This window comes from Mastacembelus armatus, chromosome 12, assembly GCF_900324485.2.
Source record: "Mastacembelus armatus chromosome 12, fMasArm1.2, whole genome shotgun sequence".
Taxonomy (NCBI): domain Eukaryota; kingdom Metazoa; phylum Chordata; class Actinopteri; order Synbranchiformes; family Mastacembelidae; genus Mastacembelus; species Mastacembelus armatus.
Window position 1 is genome coordinate 14,532,965 of NC_046644.1, and position 16,421 is coordinate 14,549,385.

Sequence of the window (16,421 nt, forward strand, 5' to 3'; positions counted from 1 at the left end):
TAATCTCAACAACAGTGTGACAGCTCAGTCACTTAGTCACTATATAAGACCTGTTTCTATTGGGGATAAGAACTGAATGTGTTTTGCTTTGCAGTAGTCACAAAGTGTCAGGGTGCAATCAGGCATCCTTCATAGTGCTGTCAATGGCTTTAAAGATAACCTTTTTTATGAAGTATTTTCTTGTGTCACTGCAGCCGCATGACTTAAAATCAACTGTTTTTGTGGACATTGTTCGTAGGTCTTTATACCACTTTATTTGAACGAGGTGCTTGTGTATGCTGACACTGTAAAATATTTATGCTTTTCAACCAGTGATTATTTCCAAATTGGTTTTCTCTGAATTCTTCTTTTAGGTGTGTAGTTAATGATTAGTTTTGGGGCTTGAGTCATGCAGTGGATATTCGCACATTCTTAATTAACTTTTTTTGTGAATTTCTAAAAGTTATTATTTCGGTGATCACAAATGAATAGCACAATCAGAGTTAGATCCATGAGATCATTTGTGTTAGTTGTGCCAAGACAAACTACAAGTAGATGTAATTTACACTTTTCACTTAAAACACTGAATTAGACAAATTTTGCGTTCACACGATGTGTACTCAACACAGTGTTCAATATTCAATCACCTTTCCTATTTAATTAGATTAATAAGATTTTTGTTTCTTGGCATGGAGATCTTATGGTACCACTACTATTTTGCCACTAGATGTCATTATAGAAGTACTTGTTTGTTGGTCAGGCACACACACTTCAATTACCTTATTTTATCACTTGTTAGTAGCAGTGACTGCAATCTGTATTACTTACAGTGATACAGTACAGAGGAAAATCCAACTCCACGAAACAAGTTTTCAACCTTAACTGCTTGACAGGTCAGAGTTCATTTGCATTTTGCAGTCCGCCGTACGCAACCATTCCTCACACAGTTTATTGTGTTTAGCTTACACCGACTGTTTTTGCAGAGTGGGAATCGAAAGTGTTGAAAAAGCTTATAGAAATCATACACAGTAGTACACAGACTTTCTAAATGCTCTCATCCTTACTATTGTCAGTACTCTGATGGATACCAAATGAATGGGGCATTGTATTCGATATGCACTGGACCACTTCAGTTGAACCAAAATCAGCATGTGTTCAATGAGTTTGACAAGACAGATGCAATGTAATATAATGTGCCTGTATTTTGCTGCAAAGAGGGAGTGTACAGTACATACATCTCACAACAATACATATTTAGCAAAGAAGCAGTATTGGGGTTATTATAAAAAAATATTTGGTTAAATCCAGCCAGACTTTTCTTGGTTCCTTGTGTCCCATGTTTCAGTTTGCTTCTCAGGATGTGTTTGAGCATGTGAGGAAGAGCCTAACATAATGGTAGGCTTGAGTGAAAGGCAAGAAGAAAGATCACTGAGGAGTTTTTTGTGTTTTTTTACATTTATCCTCCATTAACTTTTTACTTTGTTCTTTGCGACATAATTTCATCAAATCTAATATCTTGGGAGAAAGAACAATGTGCTAAATTTTTACAAAGCACTGTGCTAATGTAAAGAATTATTTTGAGCTCAGTGTTAATTTCTGAAAGCAAATTTGTACAATCGCATTGGCAAAACAAAGCATATATATAGCAGAAACAACTGCTTACTTGAATCTCTCTGATAACGTAATGATTAGCTGTGTGGCATAAAGAAACTATAGAACCAAATATGCTGGGACACAAATAAGAACATGGCTTCTTTCCAGATTTCTGTTGATGAAAATGTGCCTTTTATTTGTACAAATGGTGTTTTTATTTTTCTTTCTCTCTCTCTTCAAAGTGCAATAGCTGACCTTCAGTTGGGTATGCCTGTTCACTAGAGGTTATGTCTTGCCCTGCTGCGTGTTGCTGCTTGAGACTACTGTTTTCTCTCTCTCCCTCCCTCTCTATTATATATTATAAATGTATCATTTCCAGATTCTGAATATAATTCTTTGTCAGAGGAAATCACACAGAACTATTTTGGAACAAGTATAGAAAAAAGGAAATAAAAGCAAAGAAGTCCAAATGATGTTTACAGATTTTATCTTTTGGTTGTATGGATTTATCATTATTCTGTATGACTGTTGGCAATAAAACCGTGAATGTGTAGACTCCCTTTGTGCTGTAATAATCAATTACCCATTTTAGTTGATGGTAGGAGCAGCATTTTAGACACATCACAATTTCTTCTAAAATTGTGCAGATTTGGTTCATACAAATTATTAAAAAAATATTTTTCCTACTTCCATGCACTTTTATCAAAGGTGTGGAGAAAGCAAGGGTAAGCCAGTGAGCCAGGTAAATGATCCTTATGCAGGATTTTACTTTTTTCATTTTACTTTATTGTGTCAGAGTTGTTATAAACAGTCACATCTTGTTCTCTGATCTCTTGAATGCACATGCTGCATTCACATGCCTCTTGAGACTTGTTTTTTAGCATTGAAGACTGCCATTACCAGCCAGCAGATGGAGCCCTGGTCTCAATGAAGCACTGCTGATGAAGCAACTGCATCACATACTTTTCTGCACAGTGGTAACATATTCTTTCATTTTTAACGTGTTTTTACCACAATTACCTATTTCAAATATACTATTTACAAAGCAGTTTTCCTTACAGTAACTGCACAATATATAGCATATTACTGAGTAAATATAAAATTACAGACTGTATAGAATAATAAATAGCTTTTCATTAATTGTCTACATCATTCTTCACTACTACACTGTTTTGCAGTAGGCTACCATAATTGCACTTTTGATTAACTACAGGTTATTTTCACTTCACTTCATTTGTATTACATGGTTACATCTATAACCACATAAGTAAATGTATTTTTTGTCAAGGGTAACACCATTTATTCAAAACTGACTGAGTCAACACAATTGGCCTCATGCATTAATCATTCTAATAGCAAGTATGGAAATTTTAATGAGCTACCCTGTTACTTATGATGCAGATATATGAATATCAAGCACAAAGGAGAAACCACTGCCCTGCAGCCTGTAGGTCTTAAGTCTTCATTCAAAAAAATCCACCTTCTAAATCGACCAATCATCTTCCCTTTCATTATCATTTCTTTCCACTCTAACTACGCAAAGGCCCATGTGCATGCTTTATGTATTACAGCCACCTTTTTGCCTTCCTACTGTAGATTAATTACTCCTTTCTTTCAGTCTTCTCTGTCACTATAAGACAGTCGGGATGGCCCCTCCTGTCACCACTGAGACCTCGTTGTGGTCCATATTCTGCTCATTCTCCAGCTCTGCCTGTCTGCCACTCTGCTGGTTCTGGCAGGGGTTGTTCTGGCTGCTCCATGACTTGCTCCGGCTCTGGCTGGGCTCCAGTGACTGCCTGTTCCCACTGTCACTTGCAGAAGCCCTCCCCCTGTAGCAAATGCCACACAGCAGACCCAGGAAGGCCCGTCTCATCTCCCTGCTGGCCAGAGTGTAAATGACTGGATTCATGGCTGAGTTAAGTACAGCCACAGCAATGAACCAGTCAGCCTTGTAGAGGATAGAGCAGTGCAGCTTACATGCCACATCCACCAGGAGCAGGACGAAGAGGGGCGTCCAGCAGGCAATGAAGACCCCAACTACAATGATGACAGTGCGCAGCAGGGACATTGCATGCTCAGAGTTGCTGTGTTTGCTCACCTTTTGACTGCTGGACTTAACCAGGATGTAGATGCGGGCATAAAGGACCGACATGGCTAAGAGCAAAACCATGTAAACAGTGATACAGAAAGCTACATATTTCTTTGTGTAGAGAGGGAGGACTGTGGAGCAGTCAGGGAGGTTGCCCAAGCAGTTCCAGCCTAAAATGGGCAAAGCTCCAAGAGCTATAGCAATCAGCCAGCAGGTCCCAATGAGCAGAAACACTCTATAGTTCTTGTTGGCATCATAGGGTCTCATTTTGATCATAGTCAGATGTCTCTCTATAGCAATAGCCAGGAGACTAAAAATGGAAGCACCAAGTGCCACAAAGACGCTTCCCTCTCTAACAAACCAGAGAGGAGGTGAGAGCTGCAGGGTCTTCTCTCCAGACAGGAGCAGGTTGACCAGGTATGCAACACCAGCCAGCAGGTCACACAGAGCCAGGTTGCCAATGAAGTAGTACATGCGGTTGTGGAATCTGTGATTTCTCCATATCGCTACCAGCACAGTCAGGTTCTCCAGAACAATGATGCAGGATATGATGAGACATACAATGGTTTTGATGTCCACAGTGCCAGGGTTTGTGCCAACAGTGGGCCTGTGGTCCAGCTTTCCTGTGTAGTTGTAGTGGAGGTATACCTGCGCGTTGATCATCTTCAGAACACCAGCTGCTGACACTGGATGTCAAAAGTGAGCAGGGAGTCCAGTGTCTGTAAATGCACTGTGGTTAGCTGCAGGGGGTGATGTGAACAACGTGAGTGTTATTGCAGAGAGCAGCTGATATATTTCACTCAGTGGTGTCATCCACTAATACAGCATTTCATGGCTTAGTCTGATACATAGTCTGATTCTCCTATTTCCTATGACAACATAAGATCATTAAAATTAGAAAACAGACTTTAAAAGCGCATCAGACATATATTGTCAAAACTTAATATAACTGTTTACATTGAAAAATTAGAGCATTTCCCAAATGGAAGATAAGAAAATGGAACATAATAATTTTGCATCACCTTGAGCTGTCAGAGCAGGGATCGAGCTCACAATAAAAGTTAAGGTAATTAACCTATTTGTGCGACCTTAAACTCACCGTGGGATGCTCGCGGTCGAGGCTTAGGTGAAAGTTAAACGCGCACTGAGAGACGCACATTTCATTGCTAAGACGTCAAGTCTGCGTATTTCTCACTTTCGCTGCTGAACTTTTCCTTCTCGTCCGCAGGCAGAGAGCAGTTCCTCATCTTTTCACTGAGCTCCGAAGCCGTCGACGCTTGGCTGGAAGTCACTCCCCTCCCTCCTCCTTAATGTCGGGCAGAGAGCGCACAAAGGCTGGGTCAGCTGCTGAGGGATCACGTCAATCCAACCATGAGGGTAAGTGAAAGGTCATGACGTTTTTACGGTAGATGTTCGAAAACTGAATGTTTGTGTGATGATATTGCTCAGAATAATAAGTTGCCCTGCAGGATATTTCTAAAGTATAATTCCTTTATTTATTTTATTCCATGCTTTTGGCTACATGCTGTAAAAACTGGTGGGTTAAAAGGAAAATTGTTATATTACAGCAGACAAGTCACATAAAGACAATAACTCGACTAGAACATGAAACAAAATATAAATGAATTGAACTGAACTAAGACTAAATGGACATTCATATTATCTGGACTGGCCTTCATGTGATCTTTAATTGTTCTTTTTTAAAATTTGTTTAGCAAATTTCAAGCAAATATCTAATGAAATGCAGCAAAAATCTTACCACTGCACAATCACATTACACATATAACTGTCTTCAGTAAAAACCAAAACACAAACAAAAGTTTGTAGTGGTTAATTTGCATGTGGTGTGTTTCATGGGGAGAGATCATACAGTTTGTTATAAAAGTATAAGTTAAGATGACTGCAACCCATCCTTTGTTCTGGTCCTGTTGTGACCTCATATCCAGGAAGGATGGGCAGGGCTGGCAGCAAGCAGAGCGACTCAAGAGAGTCTGGGAGGCAGAAAGATTCTTGATGATGCTTTAAAATAGATGTGACAAATAGATGTGAAATCCACACTGCAGAGACTTTCCTGACTTACTGTTTGAAACTGAAATCACAAAATACCACTAAAGCAATACATTTTTTTCCAAACAGAAAGCACCAAGGATATTGAGTCACGCACTTGATGAGTGGACTATGGGAATATGACCTAAATTCTAAGAGTTACAGTTTTACTTTATATTGTATGACAGATTTAACTGCGTGCAATTTTCCCCAAACAAAGCACATACTGTGCTGTGTCACAGACCAAATCATTAAATAGTAGATATCTTCCAGTGTCTGTGGTTATTAACTCAGAGGAATGTTTTGTGTGGGGGAATAAACAGCTGTGGTTTGGCATCGGTCCATTAGCATTGTTACAGTCACAATTCTCAGTCATTTCCTGCAGGTCACACTGTGCCAACAGAAATGGGAAAATCTCAGGGAAAAAGCCAAATAGTTACTCTGGACCCGCAGTAAATCTGGGACCAATCACAGAGTGGGTCCACGTAAAGGCAGTTGGATTAACAAGCTGGGAACATGGTTGGAAAAACCTTGGTTTTTTCTGCAAACTACAGTGATGTGGGGCTCACATCTGCATATACATAAACTTTGGGCCAAATATGAAACCATCAGCAAGTACAAACCCATAATATGTGGTTAGAGTGAGTCTATGTCTGAGTATTCATAGACTACTGAAGGGGAACATGGGTGGAGGGTGTTCACTTTTGCAGGACCACCCTCATTAAATGCCACTTTGGAGGCAGCCACTTGTTTGGTTTAGATCTTTGTTAGCAGTAATTACAATTCCCTATTGCTGCCATTTTACACCATCATGCACTGTATGCTTCATCTAACTCATCATTGTACCATATGTGTGATTTGCTCTTATAACAATATATTATTTAGATATAAACCTTCACGTTCCAACCCCTCATTTGTGAGTAATGTACAATATACCCTTCCTTCCCTCAGAGTAACTGACCTCACAGCTGGTAAAACCATTCCTGAGGGAAAGTTTCCACTGCACAGCTACAGCCAGCCCTGGACCTTATACAGTATACAGTTTCTCTGTGACACTGCCAGTGGTTAGAAGAAGTATTCACATTGTTTTGTTAAACTTCACTAAAAGTAGGTTTCAGTAAAAAGTAAAGTGAATGTGATTTAATTTATAACAATGCATTAAATATTTATTGTCTAACTGTCTGTTTTATATGAAAAACCTAAATGTAACTTGCAAAGTAACCAGCATTTACAATTGTCAAGTAAATCTGGTGGAGTTAAAAGTCCTATTTGTCATTGAAAGGTGTATAAACTGGAGATAATCAGATTTTAAGCACAATTTGACACAGATATATGTAATTTTATAGGATAAGCTCGCTGTCTATAGATTTAACTAACATTGCTTGACTCAGGGCATAAACATACCATGATATTCATTATTAATCATAATGCAATATAAAGTCAGTGTGCACTCACAAATGCCTGTACATATAAACTATTATAAGGACATCTATAATTGATTATAATGCAGTTTATGTGACTGGTAACATAACACCCTCCCAGAGCAGAGAACTAATGGTTAAAAGAGAATGGCCGGATAGAATAAAGATGAGGGCCCGGTGCTTTAGTACTAAAAGTACATCACAAATTCTATTTGGCCAGCCTCAGTGCAGCCATTACTTTGCCAGGGTTTGCCTTGTTCAAGCTCTCAACCCTTCATTAGAGTGTAAGAGCTAGGGTCAGAACCATGGGCAGTGGGCACATCCATGTGCAATTACATGAAAACACTGCCTTTAATTTCACCCTTACCATTTTGAGGCAAAAACACACCCCATGAGTCTGGGCTACAAATGTGAGGCGGACAGTCCCCTCCTGCCCTGTGGCTTTGTGGCAGCAGTATTTCTAGGCACAGCGGTCTCTTGCATGCAACTTAACAGAACAAGGCCTCAGAGACGTTTCGCATATTTTCAGCTGTGGTACAGTTTAGTCTAGGATCTGCCAACGTTAGAAGGCCACAGAAACAGGAATAGGTCTTAAGTTCTGTCATTTCCTTTGGCCACAGGGATATTTGGTGCTGTTACCTTTAGTTCTTTCAGTGTTGAGTGCAGCACTTTTAATTTTCCATTTCATTGTTTCCAGTTGAGAGATATATCGATTTTTTCCCCTGAGATTCTGCCGATGAATCTGACTAAATTAATACTACTCAACAGATTATCAAGTGTCAAGCTGGCTGACATTGCCATTAAAGCATGAATTTAATGGACTAAACTCACTTAACACTGAACATAGAGAAAATCCAGAAGCCACGAGAAACAGGGGAATCATTTTGAGGGCTTCCCTGATAATTGCATAGTTGTTAGCCAGGGCTACTGCTTGGTCTGCTACGTGTGGGCACATGTAATATTGTGTTTTATTGTGTTTTACGCCCATTTTTAAAAGTCAACTTTTATTCCATATTGGCAGTTCTCCCCTCTCACACTTTTTTTATGTCAGAACAAGTGTGTTGCATCTTTCAAACTGGCAACTTTCACACCCATATTCATATTCTGTATTCTGTATTGAGGTCTTACTGCATGTTGGTCTCTTATTATAACCTTCAAAGAAATTCAGTGAACACGTCATACAGTTATTTAGACCAATAGTGACATTTGATAAATTCCTTCAGTGTCATTTTGAGACTACTTTTTTACTTGTTTCCTTTTCCTGTTAATGCAGACTGTGACCTCATGTTAGCTGATGAGGTGTCAGTCAGCCTACTATGCTTTAACTGTACTAGGTAACAAGCAAAGCTGTTTCCTTTTCTTTTTTTTTGAGTGCAACTACCTTCTACACAGTTAGTGAGTGCAGAAATAGCCCATTTAGCAAGATGACGAGCAGTGCTTTTCTCCCTGACACCCATTAGGTCTAGAGTACTCAGAGCAAGCTGTATTGATGTCCAAAAGTCATTGGTCATTGGCTGACTGAATGGATAGCGATTCTATTGCTGTTAACCAGAAAGGAGTCTGGAGTCTGGAGCACAGACCACGTTCGTATAGTACAGGGCCCATTAAAACAAGGTGGAACATAAATTATTTTTATTGATCTTTCAGTCAGTTCATCATGGTTTAGCAAACAAAATCCAAACTGATAAAAAAGAACATTTTAAAAGAATATCTAGTTCTTTTGAACCTGTGTTCTGGTTTTATGGGTTTGCCAGTCACTACAGCAAATTAACTTTAATCTATAGCTATCGAAACTTGGTAGCAAGCCTCAACCTTTCACTTCAACTCCTCTGCAGTCTTTGCTGACGCAGAGGAACAAACTTGTCTGTAGGTGTGATCACCACAGAAGAACCACTGGACAGACTAGCTCCAAAACCTAGTTTCAAAATCATATATATTTTACACATACACTACAAAGGGGTCCTCATTTTATATAAAAGTTTTTAAATGTTGAATTTCTAATGAGACTAAATAAAACAAATATTTCACTTTAGATCTCAACTTGCAGGCCGGGACAAACACGAGAAGCACATGAGGTTGTTTACTGAGCTTAAAACAAATTTAAATGAATGTTTCTGCCATCCATGTTGTTCATTTCCGTCAGCGTTGCACAGCGTTAAAACTATAAAACTGCATTTAAAACCAGTTGTGCCAGTGAAAGTGAATGATACCATGCCCATATTGCTTATCTGCACAAATTAGACATTAGTTTTACATAAAAAGACCTGAAGTGCATGTTCCATTAGATCACTGTGCTTTATTTCCATTTCGGCCAGACATCAAGGTGCAGTAATGGCTTGCTGTTTGTTGTATTACAATACTATGCAATGTTTTTTTATTTTTATTGGCTGTGATCGTTTAATAGCAACACTGTTAAACTCACAATAAAATAGATTTTTTAAATTTGAGACCATATTACCAGTATGGTTTCTCAAGAGAATTCTTTGTTATCTATTTGCTTCCTGTTGGGGAGATCAATATGACTGCTTGCTAGGAACTTGCAAAGATGCATACAGGAAACCATTATTGCCTGATTAAATGTAGGTGTACGATAAACTATAAACTCAGCAATGCCACTATATGTACCTCACATACTACAGACTTTAAAACACATATCAAATTGGTTTTCTAGCTGCTAAAAACAAGTAATGTAACTTTTGTAATTTAGCAGAGTGGGTGCTTTCATTTGATTGTCAGGTGATTTGGCCTTTTTAGCCATATTTACTGCAACTTAACACAAGATGTGTCTTTCGAAGTACTCTACCAAATTTATTTTCAGCCACTAGAGTCAAATGAGACACTCACTAAATCCCTCCTCCCCTGTTTCCTAGATACGATGTGAATTACAAAGCCTGGACAAAATGTAAAAAGGCAGCCTCTGGTGCCAAAGCTAGTGTTAGGTGACTAACGAGTCCCAGATATAGATTATAAATTGTCACAGCTTTATGGGAGCATTGCAGCAGCAAGTGTCAAGGTTGACATTTAGCGTAGAGATGGGTAAGTATGGCTGAGAGACATCACATTCTGTCCCATTTTCACTTGATTTATCAGATAATGTGTAAAATCTTAGTTAATGTACCTAAAAAACTAACTGAAGTAATGATGACAATGATAATGATGTTGACCACATGTTGTAACATCAGCCAAGACAGAAGGAAAGAAATTTGTGACAGCTTATTGACTGTGCCATAACCAAGAGCAAGGTGGCAGTCTATAGAACAACACGTTTTTGTTTATTTCTTGTAAATCTAGCAAATATTGTTATGACTTAAAGGTTAAAAAAAATTAGAGCTTAGCCCTTGTTTATTCTTCAACTAGGCTAATTTTATGAATTATGTTGACACTTCTTATACTTCTCTTATGATCTTCACAGCCCTGCGGCCCCTCTCACTGGAATCTGCAGTTTGTGTATTGTCCCAACCATTTAATGGATGATGCCATTACCACCACAGAATAGTGTTCATAGACTTTAGTTCAGCTATAAACACAATCATGCTTCAGCAACTGATCTTATAGCTGACCTTGCTGAGCTTGAATACCTCCCTCTGTAACTGGATCCTGGATTTCCTGGCTGAGAGACCTCAGTTAGTCCGGATGGGTAAAAGCTTCTCCAGCACCACTACAGTGAGTGCTGGTGCCCCTCAGGGCTGTGTGCTCATTCCACTTGCTGACTCATAACTGTGTAGCTCTAACCACATCATCAAGTTTGCTGGTGATGGGTCTTATCAGCAAGAATGACAAGTCAGCATACAGAGATAAGGTGGCGCACCTAATGGACTAGTGCAGAACCAACAACCTGTCCCTGAATGTGAACAAAACCAAAGAGATTATTGTTGACTTCAGGAGAGCATAGAAGTTCAACTCAACAGCTCCTGAGCTGCGAGAATCAAGAGCACGAAGTTTGTTGGTGTTCACCCTGCGGAGTATCTCTGTTGGTCCATCAACATCAGGACCATAGCCAAGAAAGCCCAGGAGCATCTTTACTTCCTGCAAAAGATGAGGATTCTCACCCATCTTCACTACCTTCTACAGAGCAATGATAGACTGCATCACTGCCTGGTTTGGGAACTTTACGGCCATGAATCACAAAACCCTGCTTAGTGAGGACAGAAGAGTAGATCAGCAGGGTTGCTCATCCCTCTATCACAGACGCTTATACCACATAATCTGAGCATTGTGGGTGACAACACCCGCCCCTCACACACGCTCTCCACCCTTCTGCCATCTGGACAAAGGTACTGAAAAAGTTTCTTTCCACAAGTCATCAGACTTCTCAATATCCAGGGACCAGAATGACACACACACACATGCAGATCGGGACTCAATTTTCAGTCCTTTTGTACACTTTCCTCTTCTTTTTTGCACACTCCTGAAGTCCTTCAAGTTGTCCAGTTGCCACTGAGTATAATTAACAATATCACTGCATCCAACGGGATAGCTGGCCCATTCCTTTGGCTGCTGATTTCTCAAAAATACTGTGCTTTGAAAAATCCAATTTTAGCCATGCCATAAAATTACACTGTTCCCTGAAAGAGAACAATGCCTCATGTAGTAAGGTGAGTACCTGTGGCTCCATCACTTCATTGTTAGGAATAGATATAAATAAACTAGAAAAGCAGATTCATTCCTAATAGAAACAATCAGTTTATTTTAATGTATTCATGTAGCTGACTACATATTGTATTTATGTGCTGAGGTCATCATTTAATCTGACATGTTAATTAGCGATTTGACTTGAATGCTCTGAGTAATAAAACCTTCCATTCCTGTATACATAATTGATTAAATGCCATATCACTGGAGCCTTCCTGGTCCTGATTCTCTCAGGGCACACACTTACAGACTTGACAAAGTGACAAACAAAATTCTGAGAAGAGAGATGACAACCTAGGTGTAAAAATGTATTAATAAACACTGTTAGAAACCGCAAGAATCAGGAAGTATAATTATACTTGGTTAGCCACTTGTCTGTGCAAAGAGCAGGTATTCACAGGCTATCACAGAGGTTACTTTACTGTGAATTCAGCACATGATAGAGGAATTAAATGTTTTGAAAGTAGCACAAGCACGTTGTAAGAAATTGGAAAAAGCCACAGGATGCTACTTCATGTGGTTAATTATGGTTTATCTCTTTTGTGTTTGAGGCGTTTAGTTGTGGCATCCAATGCATATTTTCATGTGTTCATCTATATTTATGAATATATTATATGGATATTATTAGAATTCAATAGATGCTTTGAGTAACAGTAATTCTGTGCTAAAATCTATCAGCAGTGAGTCAATTTGGAGCCACCGACGCCAATGCCAGTAAGTAGCTAATTATGTCATACATATTGTTCCTTGTATCTGAGATCTTGTCACAGAACAACTGTTGCTTTCTCAAGGCCCTTTGTTTTGAAGGTGTTTCCTCAATGGCCTCACAGAAACCCCACAGAGAACATCAGACCGTGTTACCTTCACCAGGCCCTGTGCTTGACTTGTAGCTGCATTGTCATACAACTTCCTCAGAGGATGTCCCATTAGAAACGTTTTGTGCATGCAAGCACAATACACATGTACAAGAAACAGCACAGATTATTGTGTGTAGCAACACTGAGCCTTAGAGGATCATCAAGGTGGTGACTAAGTAATAATAGTGTGCGGAACCCAGAAAGACCTGCAGGTTAATAAGATACGATCATATAAACTTTATTAATCCCTGAAGGGAAATTCAGGTAGTCTTGTAGTTATTTATTAAGTCTGTAGTGAGAGTAGTCAGTAGCCAGTCATCATCTTCCATTGGCTAAGGTGTTGTAAAGCCTGATGGCAATGGGGATGAAGGATCTCCTGTATCGTTCAGTCCTGCAGCTCAGAGAGGTGAGTCGTCCCCTGCAGCTGCTTCTGTGCTCCATCAGGATGTTGTGAAGAAGGTCAGTGTATTCCAGGATGGCCTCTACCTTTTTCTGCGTGCACCTCTCCACCACAGCCTCCAGTGAGTCCAGGCTCATTCCAGTCACTGAAGCAGCTTTTTGCATCCTTGCATCTTTGTGCTTTATGCTGCATCCTCAGCAGACTGCAGCATAAAACAGCACCCTTGCTACCATAGTTTGGTAAAACATGTGCAGCATCTCCCTGCAGATGTCTAAGGATCTAAGCTTCCTTAAAAGTTGTCTCTTCCCTTTTTTGTATAGAACATCTGTGTTAAATGACCTTTCCAACTTATTTGCCAGGTGGACATTGTAGGCTGGCACCACTTTGGTGTCGGCACCGCAGATGTTGACTGGATAAGGAGGGGGCTTAGACCTTTGAAAATCCACTAACATCTTCTTGGTTTTAGAGATGTTCAGTAGGAGGCAGGTTTTGTCACTTTTACCTTTTACACCTTGGGAGGGTTCAGGTTTCTGTGTACACCCAGACACACATATAGTTTCACTATGTGTTGCCAGTATGAATTTCCCCCACTAAATGTCTGTGTTTTCACTCCCATTCCATTTATGCTCTAAATGAGACTGAGAAATCGTAGTAACAGTTCACAGAAATGCCATGTAATTCCATGTGTGTGGTCTGATAACAACAGCTCAGTACATCAGCTGGATTCCATGTGGTTACTCCAGGTTTGGGATCTTGATATTGTGCATGCTGGCTCAGTCTCCCTGTCAGTGCTTACTGGGCCACGTGAACAGAACAGAGCCATTGTTAGTTTTTAGTAACACCTGTGCAAATACTCTCTGCTGTGTTTATATCTGTCCTCAGATCTATACAGGATTAAATACTGAACTGATGATTAACATGATTAACCCACTTTTTCTAAATTTACCAACATTTATCATTCAGGTCCACAATAATTGAATTTTCTGGCCACTTGGGGGCAGTGCAACAAAGTTTAAACAATTTTCCAATACTGTCACCTGCATTTGTACACTTCAAGCAGACTTGGAGTAACGTTCATTTGGAGTTATATTTCAGGTGAATTCATATATTTCCATTTATACTATTACTGTATGTCCATTATTTACTCTCATCTTATAACCATAATGTGGATGCCTCAAAGCTCTGATGCTAAGGAAGAAGAGCTGTGACCCAGAGCAGACAAGCACCTGTCATTCATTCATTCATTCATTCATTCATTATCTATACCCGCTTATTCCCAATTAGGGTCACAGGGATCTGCTGGAGCCTATACTCATCATTCATTTTATTACTCACACCTGCGTCGTTCCGGTGGCACGCGACTGTGTTACGCAGCTGTCACGTGAAGGAAACAAGGAACCGTGCACCTTGATGAACAGGTGAGCAGCATCAGAGTCACATGTCACAACAAAACCGGGAGAAAGGCGGTGAGAAAACTAAACGGTGGTTTGGACTTCCACAGCTGGAGAAACAGCAGAGGCAGAGTTAATTAACAGCTGTACCAACCGGCGACGACGGAAAACACGGCAAACATTTTCGACCACGTGAGAAGGTAAAGTTACCGTCAGCCCTCGCGGCATAAACAAACATCAAGTCCCCAAAGTCACCAACAAGCAGCTTTTCGCTGTTTAACCTTCCTCTTGTGTTAAGGTCCGCACCGACCCGTTTTAGCAATAATTAGAGCCAAAACTGACACCATAAATCCAAATCATCTGGAATCTACAGATTTACACAGACAAAGCTGCGAGTGGCATCCCTGAGAAAAACCAGTTAATAATATTAAAATGAAAAAATCAATACATTTATTTAAGAGATGTGTTCTAATACCCTTCAGTAACAGTCAGGTAACACAACAACCTTTCATGTATATGATTCTTTTGAGGTTCATTTGACTTTTTTTTAAATTTAAATTGAGGGGTATACTGACTGAAAAAAAAGGCCCAGAGGCCAACACCAAAAATATTAAAAACCATTTTTTTTGTGGATGAGGAAGCCTAACAAGGTAACCAAGAGATGAGAAACAAATTGGATGATAGATAATGGGTCAAACCGACCCGATAACATAAGAGGTGGTTACAGAAAGTTAACGCATGATGAAGAGAGGAGCAGAAAGGAGACAGCACATTTTCATCTTTTATAGTTTGACTAGAAGCCAATAAGAAATGGTGTGGGCAGAAGTCGTGGTTTAAAGGCTTGGTTAAAGTGTGTCAAAGTGTAGAATGGAAACATTTCAGATGAGCAGCACTGTCAGCAGAGGAGGAAGTCTGTCACTACTCCTGACATGTAGCTCTGCATGTCAGACCATTATTGGTTCAGAGATAAATGACTTAAATCCTTAACAAATACTGTGATTTATGTAGCATCTTAAACTCATGTCCTTCAAAATTCTGGTTAAAAGGCAAGATTTATAGATTATTCATCACTATAACTTGTGATAATATACTGCTCAAAAAAATTAAGGGGACTCTCAAGTCATACATTGGCTCTTGATGAACTAATTATACAAGAAAATCTTTACTAATATACATTGTATGATTTGTTCAGAACAATAAGGGTAAGTAGCGGCTGTGGAAATCACAGGCCAGACCATTCTCTTGTTGTGGGTTGTCTTGCTTTTTCCCCTTCATTGCACCTGTTGTCACTTTTGTGTACTAAAGCAGGTGAATCTGATTCACAATCACTTGTGCTTCTTAAATGAACAGATGGACGTCCCTGAAGTTGAATTGACTTGGTGTTATACTGTGATTATTAAGCATTCCTTTAACTTTTTTTGAGCAGTATATTAGTGGCCATAATGCCCAGCCTTAGGTGAGACAAACTGTAGAGTTGGCTAATAATTCTGTGTTTTTCACTGCAAGTGTTATGTTTCACATTCTATAGCCTATACATACACAAATCACATTTTTCTGAAGGGTAATGCAATATTTTATATGGGCTAAATAAGGATTATTGCTCATTACCGTAATCTAATTCTAATTTTAAAACTTTACTCATTGGAGCACCATCACCTCATTATCAGGGATATTTAGATGTTAGTCCTCTTAGAAAAACTCTAAAACAGCCATCATCTAATCAATAAACTCTATGTAAAGAAATGATTGAAATCATATCTGATAGCATCTGAAAGCACATGCTGCAGACCATTTCTGCCCCACATGAAAGGATGTGGTTTGCGCTTTATAAAAACCTTCCACCACAGTCTCTTTACTGTCTTCCATTTAACATTTTATTGTCTTCTCACTATGTCATTCATAGAAAAGACACCTCATCTGTAAAATATTATTTCTGTGGTTTATGTATATGTTAATTACTAGGTCTAAAAGCAGATGAATTTTCACTTGGTAGTAAAAGCTTTTGCTTTAGCG

The 16,421-nt window shown here is 39.3% G+C and overlaps 1 protein-coding gene and 1 long non-coding RNA gene across 3 annotated transcripts; one reads left to right on the forward strand and one right to left on the reverse strand.

The window, feature by feature from the left end:
- Window positions 1-954: 954 nt before the first annotated feature.
- s1pr3b (sphingosine-1-phosphate receptor 3b) lies at window positions 955-4,926 on the reverse strand. Of its 2 annotated transcripts, none has more exons than XM_026298347.1 (2): window positions 4,761-4,926; window positions 955-4,380 (listed from the first exon to the last, which is right to left on the reverse strand). In XM_026298347.1, the coding sequence occupies exon 2, from the start codon at window positions 4,322-4,324 to the stop codon at window positions 3,203-3,205; it is 1,122 nt and encodes a 373-aa protein (XP_026154132.1). In that variant the 5' UTR covers window positions 4,325-4,380; window positions 4,761-4,926; the 3' UTR covers window positions 955-3,202. The 2 variants fall into 2 exon arrangements, with proteins under 2 accessions (XP_026154132.1, XP_026154131.1); XM_026298346.1 differs by having other exon boundaries at window positions 955-4,401; window positions 4,761-4,924.
- Window positions 4,924-11,938, forward strand: LOC113125068 (uncharacterized). Its single transcript, XR_003295096.1, has 2 exons — window positions 4,924-5,038; window positions 10,541-11,938. It is a non-coding gene; the product is annotated as an uncharacterized LOC113125068 (long non-coding RNA).
- The last annotated feature ends 4,483 nt before the right edge of the window (window positions 11,939-16,421 follow it).